Consider the following 14778-nt stretch of genomic DNA (forward strand, 5'->3'; position numbering starts at 1 on the left):
ATTCACCAACTGCAAAGGTTTCCAGGAACTGAACCCTTGCGGTTGTTGAGGGACAATTGTAAAACAAATCATATCCCTAGACTTGGGAGGCGTCAGGGTGGGTTCCTGACACCCTGGAAAAACAGGTGCTTGCCAGTGACATCTTTATACCACGCCTATAGTGGTTAGCAAGGACAGCAGAGGGAGGAAGGCAGAGAATGGCAGCTTCACTCTGCACATGATTGCATAACTGTTTTTAGAACTGTAGTGACTAGGCTTCCCTCCCTCTATAGGGTTAATAGGAAGTGAACCCTTGTCTTGACTGACAGGCTTGTGACCTCCAGGGCTCAACCAATCAGTCCACCAGATGGGTGAGACATGAGAGCTGCAGGGGGCAATTCTGAGAACAAGAAAGGAAGTCTGGGCAGAGAGTGTGGACTAGCATGAAGTCGGATCTCTCATGGTGAGAGATCTGCAGGTGGGTTGATTCTCATCAGGAGTTGGGCAAGTTCAAGGAAAAAAAGAAGCCAGGGCTTTAGTTTCAGGAATTTAGTCTAGGGACAAGTTTGTTTAGTCAGACTTTGTGTTAGGGATTTTATTTTACTTTCTGTGTTGTGCTTTGCATTTCCAAATATCTGTTCTTTGCAATTGAGTAACTAAGATTTTAACGTGTCACCCCAAAATCATCTGGGTGCTTTTGAAGCATTCTTGTAACCAACTAAGTATTTTTAAGTTTTTCTAAAAAGCTAAAAGCCCCAGACAGAACCAGTCTGCAGTAACTGAATAAAAGTTTTTTCTCTGTTCTTTTTACAAGCCTCAGAGGGTTGGTTATTAACCCAGCGGCGGGGGGGGGGGGTGCTATAGTATATTTTTATATAGATAGATAGATAGATAGATAGATAGATAGATAGATACCCTGTTTCCCCGAAAGTAAGACCTACCCCGAAAGTAAGACCTAGCAGTAATTTCTGATGTACCGCTAATTGCCCTAGTGCATTTTTTGGGGCTAAAATTAATATAAGACACTGTCTTATTTTCGGGGAAACACGGTAGATAGATAGATAGATAGATAGATAGATAGATAGATAGATAGATAGATAGATAGATAAATAAAAATTGGTTGGTGCAGAACATGTCTCATGAGCTTGGCCAATTAATAATTAACTCCACATGCAGGAAAAAAGCACGTGAGGGAAAGGTTTTATTCTTGCCTATTAGCAAGGGGGAGGATTTCTTTTAATTTGCCCAATGCCCAGTTACAGAGAGACTAGTCTGGACTAAAGCACTCTAGTCCAATGGTAGGATTCTCTGAAAGCCTTAGAGTGTTCGGTGGCAGCAGTAACCTACCAGAACTTCTGGGTCGACCAGAATCTTTTCCTTAGCTTTCTCGGTTTTGAAAGTTAAGGATTTTTAATCATTCATAGGCAGTTTCTCTGAACACGCTGTGGAAATGACTCACTGCTGATAGGAGTCATTCCTGAGCTAGTTGACTGAGAAGTCTGCTAAGAGCTGGTTAAAACCAGTTCAACTGGTTTATTCATTAACTGACCTGAGTCAAGAAAGAAATTCCCATACACCAATTTGCTACAAGAGCCCTAAAAGGTTTTAATCAATCAAGGTTCATCTCAGCAGCCTGCACCAGATCACATGGCCACTCAGTGGTAGATCACCCGTTGCTAACAAGTAACTGTTAACAGGCTGTGGAATTCACTCTCAGCAGAAATTTGTGGTTTGGGATCATGGTTGGCCTTCAAGAAAGCCATTCAAACATATTTGTTGGTCTGGCCTTCCAGGGTTTTTTGCTTTTAAAATTATTATCTTTTAAATGGTTTTAAACTATTTCTAAATTTGTTTTTACTGTTTTGTTAGTCTTTGTTCTGTTGTACACCATCTAGAGCCTTTGGATGGGACTATATAAAGATGTAATAACAAAAAAACAAAACAAACAAACAGGACCAGCTTTAGTCTGGTTCTGGTTTACAATTTCTGTTCCAACGTATCATGCCTCTCCATTCAGTTCTTTCCTTCTAAAGTCAACAGCTCTTGTTCTCCATACCAGTTTCTTTGTAGGAGACTTCCTCTGGGTCAATTCCCATTGGTACTATTTCTTCGAAGACACCAATTCGAAGGTCTAGGAAGCAGTGAGCTCCTCCTGCACTGGTCTGAGGAATGGAGAGAAAAACAAACAAATGAAGAAAAACTACCCAAAGAGCTGTCGTTGGCAGTTAGGCTGGAGGCAGACAGTTTTTTGAAAGTGGGATCCCTCTCAGTGTGTACACATGTCACTGTCACCTCTGTCAAACAGGTTTGGAAGTAACTGGCCTGAAAAAAGTATAAGAGATTTTTCGTTTAAAAAAAAAAAATCTGCAAAACCTCTTTAGCAAGAGGTAACAATGACACAAAAGAAGCACACACACACACCCCATAGGAAGCAAAACTTATCTCAAGCAACTTTTAATTTTCTTAAAAACTAGGACTACATTGACTGTTCTTGCATGTTGGTTTTGGTTTCCCCCAATAAACTCTTAATCACCTTATTTGTCATCCCTTTGCAGTTTCTTTTTGAATTAGTCTCATGGGTGATTCCAGTTAATTAAGAACAGCCCTGCTGGATCAGACCCAATCAGGGGCGTAGCAAGGTTGGAGTGGGCCCAGAGACAAGATTTTAAAATGCCACCACCACCACCCCCAAAGCTCAGCTCATGAAGTAAAGAAATCTTAAATGAGGCTGAATAGTGGTAACAAAAAAGCATAGTAAAAATATCTCTCTCTCTCTCTCTCCTATGTGCCACAATAGAACATCATCCTAAATTATTTTTTTAAAGGTTTTGTAAATTGTGGACAATGCAAGTCATTCAATGGTACTAGAGAAAGACATGCTGTTCTGGTAGCTCCAAGTCTTAACACTCACATCCATTTTGGAGGATGAATACAACTGAAGGAAGCCCTGCCGGGTGTGCAGCTGGGGGAGTCAGTCATGTGACTTGCCTCTGGGGGTGCCCCCCAAGGCAGTGGGCCCCCAGACAACTGTCTTCCCTTGTCCTATTATAGTTACGCCCCTGGACCCAATGCCTATCTAGTCCAGCATCCTGCTTCACACAGTGGCCCACCAGATGCCTCTGGGAAGCCCACAGGCAAGAGCTGAGGGCACGCCCTCTCTCCTGCTGTTACTCCCCTGCAACTGGTATTTAGAGGCATCTTGCCTTTGAGGCTGGAGGTGGCCTATAGTCCTCAGAGTAGTAGGCCTATCTAGAATAATATTGTGTAGAAAAATATACGGTATCCCAGTGCTTTGATACATTACGGTATCACTGAGGCAAAAGCAGCCCATGGAGGGCACCACTTCCTGGATCACTCATATGGGTGATTCCAAATAATCAGGAATTAGTGAATGGGATGATATCCTGACACTATGCAGCCCATCAGAACTGATCGCATAAGAATGTCACTAAGGTCAAACTGCCATCTCAAAGTAAGTGTAAGTTTCCTGTGTAGGCAAACATTTTTAAGTGATGAATGAAAAAAAATGGCTGAAACAGGAAAAATGCTTTATAAACCATTTGGAGAACTTTGTTTGTTGAAAAGTGGTATATAAATACTCTGAATAACCATAATAATGTCTTTCAAATAAATATAGTTTTAAAATAAGTGTGGTAAAAAGTGTTTGTTGGCTGAACAAAGTGAGATTTACTTTACATACTTGGCATTTTGTTTTAAAGTCCGTTTATAATATGATGATTCAATTGAATATTTAAAAATCAGAAAGTTAGCACACATGTGCAGTTCACTTATCTATGTTGCAAAGTTAAAACTCAAATTTGAACCCTGTGAGACCAGAAAAGACGTAATATCTTGCACTGGGCCGCTTCATCGATCATGAGACCCACAGGCAAAGAGGGTGGCAATGTGCCATGAGCCTGCCTGCTCCAATGTTATCTGAAGGACATCCCAACATGCTGTCAGGACATTCTTCAGGTGGGCAAGGGCTGTTCATCTGAATGGCCCCTAAACATGGGCTCTAAAACCCTGTTTCAATAGGGTTTTGGAGCATGTGCAGGAGCGAATTAACACATAGGCAAAGTAAGCACTTGCCTAGGGTGGTAAACTTGTAGGAGTGGCAAATTCTGATGGTGAGGGAAGGGGCCAAGGGAAGGTTCTTAGTCTTTCTTTTAAATTACCTTTTAAAAAGCACCACTGAGCGGTGCAGAATGAAGAACGAAAAGCAACCACCAACCGTCAGTGGCTGCAGCAATAGCGAGGGTGGACGTGGCAGCGGAGACGGGGACTCCTCCCTCCCCCCTCCTCCATCCCACATGAGAGTCCGGCTAGGCTGCTTCTGAGGCAACAGCAGAACTCCTTCTCTCATCCCTCTGCCCTCACATCACTACTCTGGCCAGCTGCAGCCCATATTTGGGCCTCTCTGTGTGTGTGCGTGCTGTGCAGTTGGTGGCCGCTCTTCATTCCGTGCTTTTTAAAAGGTAATTTTAAAGAAAGACTAAGAACTCCACCCCTTTCAGCCCTGCTGAAGGGAAATCCATCTCTGGCAACAGATAGGGGTGGCAAGTCATTCACTGCCTATGGGCAGCAAAAAGCTCAATCCACCCCTGAACATATGGTTAGGGGCTGTTCGAATGAGCATCCCCCACAAGCAACATCCTATTGATACGTCCTTCAGATGTCATCAGGGTAGGTGTGCTCACGGCGCATTGCCGCCCTCTTTGCATTTTTGGGCCATGTTTGAGTGAACTAGCCCAGTGTGATAACCAAGGATGTGCAGAACCAGATTGATTGTGAACCTCTCTGCCGTGAACTGGGCCAGTTCGAGCAGTTAGATCACAAACCACTTTGAACCAGTTCATTGACCCGACCGACCTAGCCAGTGGATTTGACCAAATCAGTTTGGGGAACCGTGGTTCAGTCTAAATTTGGACCGAAACACAGCAAACCGTCCGTGGACACCCCAATGATAACTTCCTTTCACACGGAGATATTGGCATAAAAGTTGGCGTGCAGATTCAGGACCCAATTCTACATATCAGTTGTGAACTGCAGCTCATCCCCTGTACCCGTTTTCATATGGGGAAGGGAAAGTGAGATGCAAAATGGCTTGTAATGCAACATCTGAAATAAGGTGTCTCAGACATTGTGTTTGACTGATCTATTTATTTTAAATTTTGCATCCCACTTAAATAGCTTTATCAGGCTCTTGAAGCAGTATTTTGAAATGGTGGGGCATTGCTGTGGAAGAAGGAGGGGGGAAATACATATACTTCAAAGAAATGTTTTTTTAAAATGATGTTAAAGAAGAGGAAGTGTTCTAAAGGTGGGCATTGCTACAAGAAAAAGGGGTAGGTAGCCTTGCTTGATTTCACCTTGCTTTTTTCAAAGGGCTACGTGAAAGCAGAAGAGCAGAGAAACATTGGTCCCTCTTACCTTGAAATCATCCTTCATCAAAATGCCTTTGAAGAGTGGATGAGAAAGCATTGCCTCCATATACAGGCTGGTAGCTGCCTTGCTCCCACCAACAGTTCCATTAATACCTTCAGAAGCTATTCGCACCTGGATGCCAAACAGGAGAATTCATTATAAGATCTGCAGCCTATTGTGTCTAGTACGTAGGTCCAACTGATTGCAGCTTATTTACTTCCAAGCAAGGGTGCACAGGTCTGTAGCCTTACAGCCGTTACACACAGTTGCATGTAGCAGGTGGCTACAATCAGGAGCGGAGAAAGGACAGTGAGGAACTTTTTCCTTGCTGGCCATTTCCCTACTCAAAAAAATCACACTCTTTGGGGTATCCTGCTGGTTCTATTTTCTTTTACTTACCCCACCCCACCCCACCCCATTTTTGGGACTGCTAAATTCATTTGATCATATGCACATACCATATGATGTACCTGATCATATGTGCATATCCATTCAGGGGAATGGGAAAATAGGGACATGTTGGCAGGTATATACTTGCTATAACCATACTGACACATTTGCCAGGGGGAAAAATGCACATGTTATTTGCATTTGCTACTATGTTTCTCAGCAACCACCAGTGCCTTTGTATTTGTTTTTCAAGTTATTTTTTATTGCAGCACTCTCTCTCTCTGTCTCTCTCTCTGCTATAATGTAACTCTTTGATAGAGTGGGAGTAGGAGTTTATGAAGGGGAACTCCACTCAAGTTTAAAACAAATAACCAAATTTTTATTATTGATCAACATAAATAGTTCATTTTTTCTTAGCTGTATAGGCAAGTACATATTTCTAGTGCTATTTTTTGATACTGAGAATTACTGAAGTTTTTCCTCCAGTCCTCCTAATGAATACTGTTTTCCTTTTTTAAAGTTACTATTTCTAAACCTTTCTTAACCTATGACTGTACCATTAAAGAGAAGTTATCACAGGTTACTTGGGCTCTCCAGTTCTTATGATCAACAACTCTGTCCATGCCAACTCAACAGTCACTTTTCCATTCTCAGAAGCTTCCTTCCCTCTCCACCAATCCTGGTTGAGAAACTGTTCATCAACTAATAATCAGCCAGCTCTGTCTGATTTGTGATTTTTAGCCAGTAACCACTATGCATTTAGTCATCCAACCATCATGAGACTTAAGTGAGACATATATGTACTAAGGTAAAGCACTGTGAGCAAAAAACATAGCAAAAACACTATGTTTTTGCAGTATAAAAAATAAGCCGCTTATCAAATAGAGATATATAAAACAATTTAAGCAGATAAACTTATATATTTATTATGTTCTTTCTTTCTTTTTTACATTTTATATCCCACTCTTCCTCCAAGGAGCCCAGAGCAGTGCACTGCATACTTAGGTTTCTCCTCACAACAACCCTGTGAAGTAGGTTAGGCTGAGAGAAGTGAATGGCCCAGAGTCACCCAGCTAGTTTCATGGCTGAATGGGGATTTGAACTCGGGTCTCCCCGGTCCTAGTCCGGCACTCTAACCACTACACCCTCACCAGCTCCTATTCTCTGTGGGAGGAAAAACAGAACAATTTTGAGCAGGAAAATGGTCTGAGGGGAACAGGCTCAATAGCCCCTCTCAACTGTTTTTTGTGGGAAAGAATTACAGGGGACAAGTTGCATACGAAGCTGCCTTATGCCGAGTCAGACCACTCTTCCATTGCCTGCACTGACTGGCAGCAGCTCTCTTAAGTTTTCAGGCTGGAGTCCCACCCAGCCCTACCTGGAGATGCCAGGGAGGGAACCTAGACCTTCTGCATGCAAGCATACAGATGGTTTCCACTGGCCCCATCCCCCTAAGGGGAGTATCTTACAGAGCTCACATATAGCCTCACATTCAAATGCAAACCAAGGCAGACTCTGCTTAGCAGAGGGGCCAATTCATGTTCACTGTCAAAAGACCAGCTCTCAGCCTTACATGTTTGGCTCTTAGTAATTCTAATGCAAAGTAGCCATTTTACAATGAAGGACAAAGAGGAACAGAAACAAAGAAGGGCTGCAAAATTGCTTGGTAAGCATGAAACCTGGTTTCACCTGTGGATGATACCTCCCAATTCCCCTTCTCCCGGGAACAAGATAGGAAAACATTCACTGCTGTTAGGAAGCCTGCAGTGCTTCTGTAGCCATTACATCAATCCCCATACTCCTCCCACATCTATTTGCTTGCCTAGAAACCAAAGGGGCAAAGATTGCTAAGTTTAACAAAGGGTGAAGAGTGAGTGTGAACACAAAGTTCAACAACAACCCACTCTTCCCCATACAGTCACCTAAACCCATTTAATAGCCACATTTTCACACATATTCCTACAATTTGGTGGATGCTATGAATTCATTACAATTGAATGGTGAATTCATTATAAATCAAACCCTGCTGTTCCTCCATGGATGAAAGAGAGGAGGCATTTGCTCCAGCTTTTATTCTGGGACATGTCCTGGGAAAGGTTTGTACCACATCTCAAGTGGTATCATGGATTACTACTGCACTTTTGGGTCTGATTGCACATTGCAGGAAAGAGACATCTGAATAAACGTGGGTTTGGTCATGAGTAAATACCTCCAGCATTACACAGCAGACTGGAGTACTTACCTAGGAGTAGATCGTCTAGCAGGGAAAGTTCCAGCCAGCCATTTTAAACAGAGTATTTCCCAGTTGATTGGCTGCAGCTGCTCTTTGCACAAAGTGCTTGAACAACTCACCTTGCCGGTCAGACACAGGTGTTGACACAAAGCCTTCTGCCATGCACAGAGTCCCTCTGGATCCACCACTTTACAGTAACAGTAGTAGAGCAACACTTGACCCACCTCACTGTCACCGGCAAAAGAAGAAGAAAAAACGGATGGGAAAGGAAAGTGTGTTCTCGTCAATGATCACGTCAAGATGCCATCTTACTTGGCGGCCTGCGTGGCCCTGGAGAGTCCAGCAGAGAGTGCGGCATCCCTCCTTTGAGGCTTCTCTCTTCCCCTGAAGGGAGTGGGGGTGAAATGGTCCCAGGCTGATTGGGTCCCAGTGAGGTCACGCAGGTGAGGCAAGAAGGGAAGCTGCGGGAACAAGCTCCAGTGGGGCAGCCATGTTGAGCATGGCAGAGAGCAAGACCAGGGAGGGGGCGGGGCTTGGAGTCGGCTTTAAGCACCGAACTGGGGCTTTGAAAGCCAAGGCAGCTAAAGGGCTTCTCTTGAGCATGGGAGCCAGAGTTCCTCTGGAGAGGGAACTGGTTGGATGCAGCAAACCGGGAGGAGGGCTGAGGTGATGAAGGACCCACCTCCCCTGGCCTACTCTGAAGTTGACCTTATCTGCTCCCATCCTGCAATTGTGGGTTCAAGAAAGTCCAGGAACCCACCTCCTCCCCCTTGGAGCTTGACAGACCACATAAGACCCACACAATCCCTAGTGCGATGTGTGGTGGTGCCCTCAAGAAACCTCTTACCATGTCATCTCATCAGCACTGAGATGGCTTTTATCTGGGAGCTTGCAAAACCCCTTCTGGCTCCTATAGGGGGGCCCATTAGATGTAGGCCCTTCGTCCACAGAAACTGGGCGTCTTGTGACATTATTGTTGCCTGCCACCTGCTTCAAGATTGCTGCTGCTTCTTGCCTAACGTCGCCAGAATGCTGGGCAGCTACGTGCCTATGAATCCCAGTCAGGTCCTTGAATGTCTGCTGACAGCACCTCCAGGAAATGGCCCCTTGGCAAGCAGACACTGGGCAGCAAGTGTCAGCTCCCACCTCCTTGGTTTTGACAAAGAGACCAAATGCCTGCAAAGATGACAAACAAGGCTGGGCAGCAACAAGTGTGGGTAGAGACAAACATATGATTTTTAGACCAGTCACAGTGCAGTCTTTGACCCCATGCGCTCTTGGAGCATCTCTTAATTGCCCCTCTAATTGCTCCGCATGGCTGTTTAAACAGTAAAGAAAACTTCTGATCACTTTTAAGGTGCCAGTTAAGACATATTTGTCCACCCTGGTTTTTAATTAAAATTACAAATTTTAACACTGTTCTACATTTTTTTTAAAAAAATTAACATTTTAATTTTGTTTTAATTTGTGCTGTTTTATTGTAAACCACCCCAAAGACATAAGTTTCGGGCAGTATAGAAAATAAATAAAGAAGATAAAGAAAAACTAATCACTTCAGGGCCAAGCATTCTACTAACGTAATGCGTAGTTCGGCCCTCAGCCCCATTGATTTCTATAGTCTCCCATTAAACATTTGATGGCCAACATGCACGTGGGAACCCCTGTTATGCATTCCTGCTATAAAATAGCAGGAAGAGGATCTGCAGAAGAAAGTGTAGCCTTTCCTTTGCTCACCACTATGCCCCAGCAACCTCTCCCCATGGCATACACACATTCAGAACCCTAGCTGGGGTCAGGAGATGGAGTGGGATTGGTTGGGAGATAGTGTTGCAGTGAGCATCTAGGTTCCAGATAGGGATGTGCACGAACCGGTCCGGAGGCCATGTTAGAGGCCTCCAAACCGGTTCAGAATTGGGCCAGTCCAGCGGTCCGTGTGTGTCTAGCTTTAGGGGGGGGGGTAGTACTTACCCCTCCCACCACTTTCCCCCCTCTGGCACTCCACTCTGGAACAAAGTTTTAGGGGCGGCAGCGTTCCTCCCTGCCACCCCTGGCCCCATCGTTGCCAGGAAAGAGGGGAAGTTGCCGCCACGCATGCGCCCGTTGCGGTGCACGCGCGTCCGTCGCTGCCATGCACGCGTGCGCCGCACACTTCACACGTTGCGTGCGCACGCAACATGTGACGTGTGCGGTGTGCACGCGGTGGCAGTGACAGACGCGCGCGCCGCAACAGGCGCATGCGTGGCGGCAACTTCCCCTCTTTCCTGGCAACGACGGGGCCAGGGGTGGCAGGGAGGAACGCTGCCGCCCCTAAAACTTTGCTCCGGATTGGAGCGCCGGAGGGAGAAAAGTGGTGGGGGGGGTAAGTACTACCCCCATGCCCTTAAAGCTAGACACCCCACAGTGCTGGACCGCGCCTCCATGGTTCCGTGCACATCCCTAGTTCCAGGTTCCCTCCCTGGCTTCTCCAAGATAGGGCTGAGAGAGATTCCTGCCTGCAACCTTGGAGAAGCCGCTGCCAGTCTGTGAAGACAATACTGAGCTAGATAGACCAAGGGTCTGACTCAGTATATAGCAGTTTCCTATGTACATATGTGAGAAAGCAGCACAGAGGAGAAGAATTCAGAACACACATGCCTCCCACCCACTGCTGCTTCTCTGCAAATCACCTACTGCTACCACTTTGCAGTGGAGAAATATGGCCAGGAGCCTCAGACATTTTTTGGCTACCAACGACTGAGTTATGGCTTAAGGCAGCAGCCCCAGATCCTGCGATTTCTTTGAAAGTGCTCCTCATTGAAACAGTCTCCCAAAATCTGAAGGCTACTCAGAATGAATTTGAGCAGGGGAAAGTCTTGTTCTAAGGGCTGGCTCCAGGTTTCAGGGGATCCTTGGCAAACTACTGTCCATGGGCCCCCTCCTACCTAAATGAGCCCCAAGGAGAGTCACTCTACCACCACCTTGGGTCCAAAAGTGATCTCAGGGATCACTGAGTGGTGATCCCTGAACAGTGGGTCCTTCTGGGGGATCCAGGCCCTCAGCAGCTTCCTAGTGTTGCTGAACCTAATACAGGCACTGGATACCATTATATTTAGCATTGGGTCAAGAGTAGGGACATCGAAACATAGAAAGCTGCCATATACTGAGTCAGACCTTTGGTCTATCTAGCTCAGTATTGACTACACAGACTGGTAGTGGCTTCTCCAAGGTTGCAAGCAGGAGTCTCTCTCAGCCCTATCTTGGAGATGCCAGGGAGGGAACTTGGAACCTTATGCATACAAGTGCTCTTCCCAGAGCGGCCCCATCCCCTAGGAGGAATATCTTACAGTACTCGCACATGTACTCTCCCATTCAAATGAAAACCAGAGTGGACCCTGCTTAGCAAACCGCACAATTCATGCTGGCTACCACAAGACCAGCTCTCCTCCCTGCATTAGTTTTTATGTCAGTGGATGACCATGTATGTTCCAGCAACGTACATCTAATACCTTCTTCTTTGCTGATGCATACTTCTTTCTGGCACTGGCATCAAATTCAGCTTTGTGGCAGCTCTTGGGTGAGAAAGGAAGATGATCTTTCAGCTCCAAGTCCGCAAAGGATAAAATATAAAATTCTGTTTCATTGACTCCGTCGGGGAGTGACAAAGAGGAGGTGGTCATGGCTACGTCACAGCAGCTGGGCATAAGGTTTCCTTTGTGACCTAGGAAGGATAATCCCAACATTGTGTGTGTGTGTGTGTGTGTGTATACATACACACACACACACTTCAAAGAAAAATAACCTTATACATAAAAGGGGGGAATGCTAAAAGAAATGGTTGGAAACAGATTTGACATTTTTATAGCATTGGGGCTATTCTGAAAGCACTCTCATTGTGATCAGTTCAAACATACCTGTCCATCTGAAATTTCACTTCAGCCAAAATCTCACTAGGTGGTCTTTAAGAGCCAATACCTCTCAGACACAGCCCTTCTCTACAATATGGGGATAATAATGCTGGTCCACTTTACAGAATGACTGAATGTAAATCAACATGTAATTATCCTAAAGGTAAAATGTGCCATCAAGTTGATTTTGACTCCTGGCACCCACAGAGCCCTGTGGTTTTTTTTGGTAGAAGGGGTTTACCATTGCCTCCTCCCACACAGTATGAGATTATGCTTTTCAGCATCTTCCTATATTGCTGCTGCCCAATATAGAACCAGTGGGGATTTGAACCGGCAACCTTCTGCTTGTTAGTCAAGCATTTCCCCGCTGCGCCACTTAAGGTGACTAGCTATCATAAATCTGTCTGCCGAGGATTCAAATTATTCTCTACTTTTTAACAGCTTATGCAAACAACTGGAATCTCTTCCACTCAGCTAAATATTATTTCTGCCACTGGACATCCTATGATCAGCTGGAAATCTGGTCCCAATGGTTGGTGGCATCACACCCCTTCGTAATGGCTCTCAGTTCCAACACGTTGAAATTCCTGACTGGCTGGCAAATTGGGACTCCTTTCCTTGTCTCCCTCGGAGTTTCTGCATCACCTATCCTATTCTAGAGTGTTCCATTGTAGCAAGATCTGGTGTTGGGCAGTAGTTAAGAGCCAGTTCTTGAATTTCAGGGGGGCCAGGGTCCTCCTGCCTTTTGCTCCAACCCTCTTAGCTACTGTTTTGGAAACACTACAGGGGGCATTATATGGCCAAACTGGGAGAGTCAGCTATTCTCCCGTAATCTGAGTACTGGAGAGCTTAAAGCCAAGAATTACCTGGTTCAGCTCTCAACCCAGACTTGAACTCAATGGATGATGCAGGCTCAAGTCTAGGGGTGTAGCAAGGTCGGAGTGGGCCCAAAGACAAGATTTTAAAATGCCGTCCACCCCCCACCACTGAAGCTCAGCTCATGAAGTAAAGAAATCTTAAACGGGGCTGAATAGTGGTAACAAAAAGCATAGTAAAAATTTCATCCTAAATTATTTTTTAAAAGGTTTTGTAAATTGTGGACGATGCAAGTCATTTAATGGTACTAGAGAAAGACATGCTCTTCTGGTAGCTCCTGGTCTTAACACTCACATTAATTTCGGAGGATGAATACAACTGAAGGAAGCCTGGGCGAGTGCGCGGCTGGGGGAGTCAGTCCTGTGACTTGCCTCTGGGGCTCCCCCAAAGGCAGTGGCTCCCCAGACAACTGTCTCCCCTTGCCCTATCATAGTTACGCCCCTGCTCAGGTCTCTTACAATAAGGAGACAATAAGGGCCCCGAGTACTAATAATCTGCCCTTCCTTGCAGGATTATTGTAAGGATGAATGAGACAATATGTGTTCACTGCTTATATTCTGAGTACCCAGAATGTTGGGGGGCAATATGCTAAATCATTGTAAACCGCTTAGAGAGCTTCCAGCTATAGAGCGGTATATAAATGTAAGTGCTATTATATGTAAGTGCTAAACATGATTAAAACAGAGAGCGCTGGTGTGGTACAGTGCCTAAAAAGCTGAGCTATGAATCAGGTACTCCCTGGTTGCTGTCTCGCCTCTGCCACAGACTCACTAGATGGCCTTAGGCAAGCCACTCCGCCTTGGCCTCAGACCCCCATCTGTGATAGGGTAAAAATACTCAACTACCTTCCAGGGTTGTTGCAAGGTTTACATCAAGATCATCCACGTGAAGTACTTTGAAAGCACCACACAATGATCAAGCATTGATTCACAATATCATATAATGAGCAGGGTGGAGAGAGGGTCCACATATTGTCAAGGGAACCCTCCAAAGGCCCCTTTCGGGCGAGATCCCCTCTCTCTCCATGCCAGCTGCCAGGTTTTGCCCGCAAAGCAACCGTATTGCAGGAAGTAGTACTTTACTTTTCCCTATTTGCGGGGATTGGAAATAGAAGTAGGTGTGTACTCAAGGAGCTCCTGAGAGTTAAAGCAGCCCCCCCCCCCCCCTCCGTGAACCGTCTCTTAGGACAGGAAACCAGGCTGCCCTGCCCTGCCCTGCTAACCCAGCTCGCTCCAGCAGAGCCACGGAGAACCATGCCGGCACCTCTCTGTACTACAACATGCCTCCTCCCGATGAGATCTCTCGGCCACCCCGCTCGAGTCTGTCTGCTCGATTTCTGCCCCGGCCCCTGCTTCCTTCTCCGACCTAACTTCCCTTCTACCTTGGCAAGCTTCCTCGGCGGCTGGATGCGAGTTGCCAGTCCGGCTGTTCCTGGCGGCGGCGGCGGCGGCTCCTGCCCCTCCTCCGTTGCAGGCAGCTGAGTGTTCTTCTGACTCTCTCGGCGGCACAAGGAGGGAAGCATGTCTCTCGGTAACCCTCCACCCTAGCTCCTCCCTGGAAACGCTTCACTTCAGGGACTACTGACAATTCACAGCCTTTTCAGACGGTGTGACTGCGCGATGGTTGCCGCTTTGGAGACGACGCGACCTTGGTGGCAATGCTGGCTGCTGCGGAAGAGGCACAGCTGGCCATCAGAAAACACGCCGAGGGCAAATTCCACCTCAAGGCTTTCAGGCTGAGCTTCTGTTTGGTTCGGAGAGTGACTGACTCCCAAACGTCTATGGGTGTTCTTTTCTTTTTGTGAATGGTTACAGGAAAAACATGCAATGAACTATTGATAGTATTAGTAGTAGAGAATGTGTAACAGCAAGAAGTACCCAATGGAGTTCACCCCCTACATTTATGCATGTGCTAGTTCCCTTCCTGGCTTCTCCAAGATAGGACAAGATTTTTTTATAGGACAAGATTTTTTTTTTATTGAATCAACAA

General features: G+C 45.8%; 1 protein-coding gene across 4 annotated transcripts in view; it reads right to left on the reverse strand.

Annotated features, from left to right (window-relative positions):
* TSTD2 (thiosulfate sulfurtransferase like domain containing 2) overlaps positions 1-14457 on the reverse strand; it is a 59729-nt gene extending 45272 nt beyond the window's left edge. The window contains exons 1-6 of one of the 4 annotated variants that reach the window (XM_053295452.1): positions 14171-14456; positions 11506-11726; positions 8877-9205; positions 8149-8257; positions 5413-5538; positions 2036-2141 (exon numbers count right to left, since the gene is read on the reverse strand). In XM_053295452.1, coding sequence (XP_053151427.1) covers positions 2036-2141; positions 5413-5538; positions 8149-8257; positions 8877-9205; positions 11506-11709 — 874 coding nt within the window. In that variant the 5' untranslated portion in view covers positions 11710-11726; positions 14171-14456. Of the gene's footprint in view, positions 1-2035; positions 2142-5412; positions 5539-8148; positions 8258-8876; positions 9206-11505; positions 11727-14170 lie in introns of all 4 variants that reach the window. The other 3 variants (XM_053295451.1, XM_053295449.1, XM_053295450.1) reach the window with 3 other exon arrangements.
* Between the last annotated feature and the right edge of the window lie 321 nt (positions 14458-14778).

Source organism: Hemicordylus capensis, chromosome 2, assembly GCF_027244095.1.
Source record: "Hemicordylus capensis ecotype Gifberg chromosome 2, rHemCap1.1.pri, whole genome shotgun sequence".
NCBI lineage: Eukaryota > Metazoa > Chordata > Lepidosauria > Squamata > Cordylidae > Hemicordylus > Hemicordylus capensis.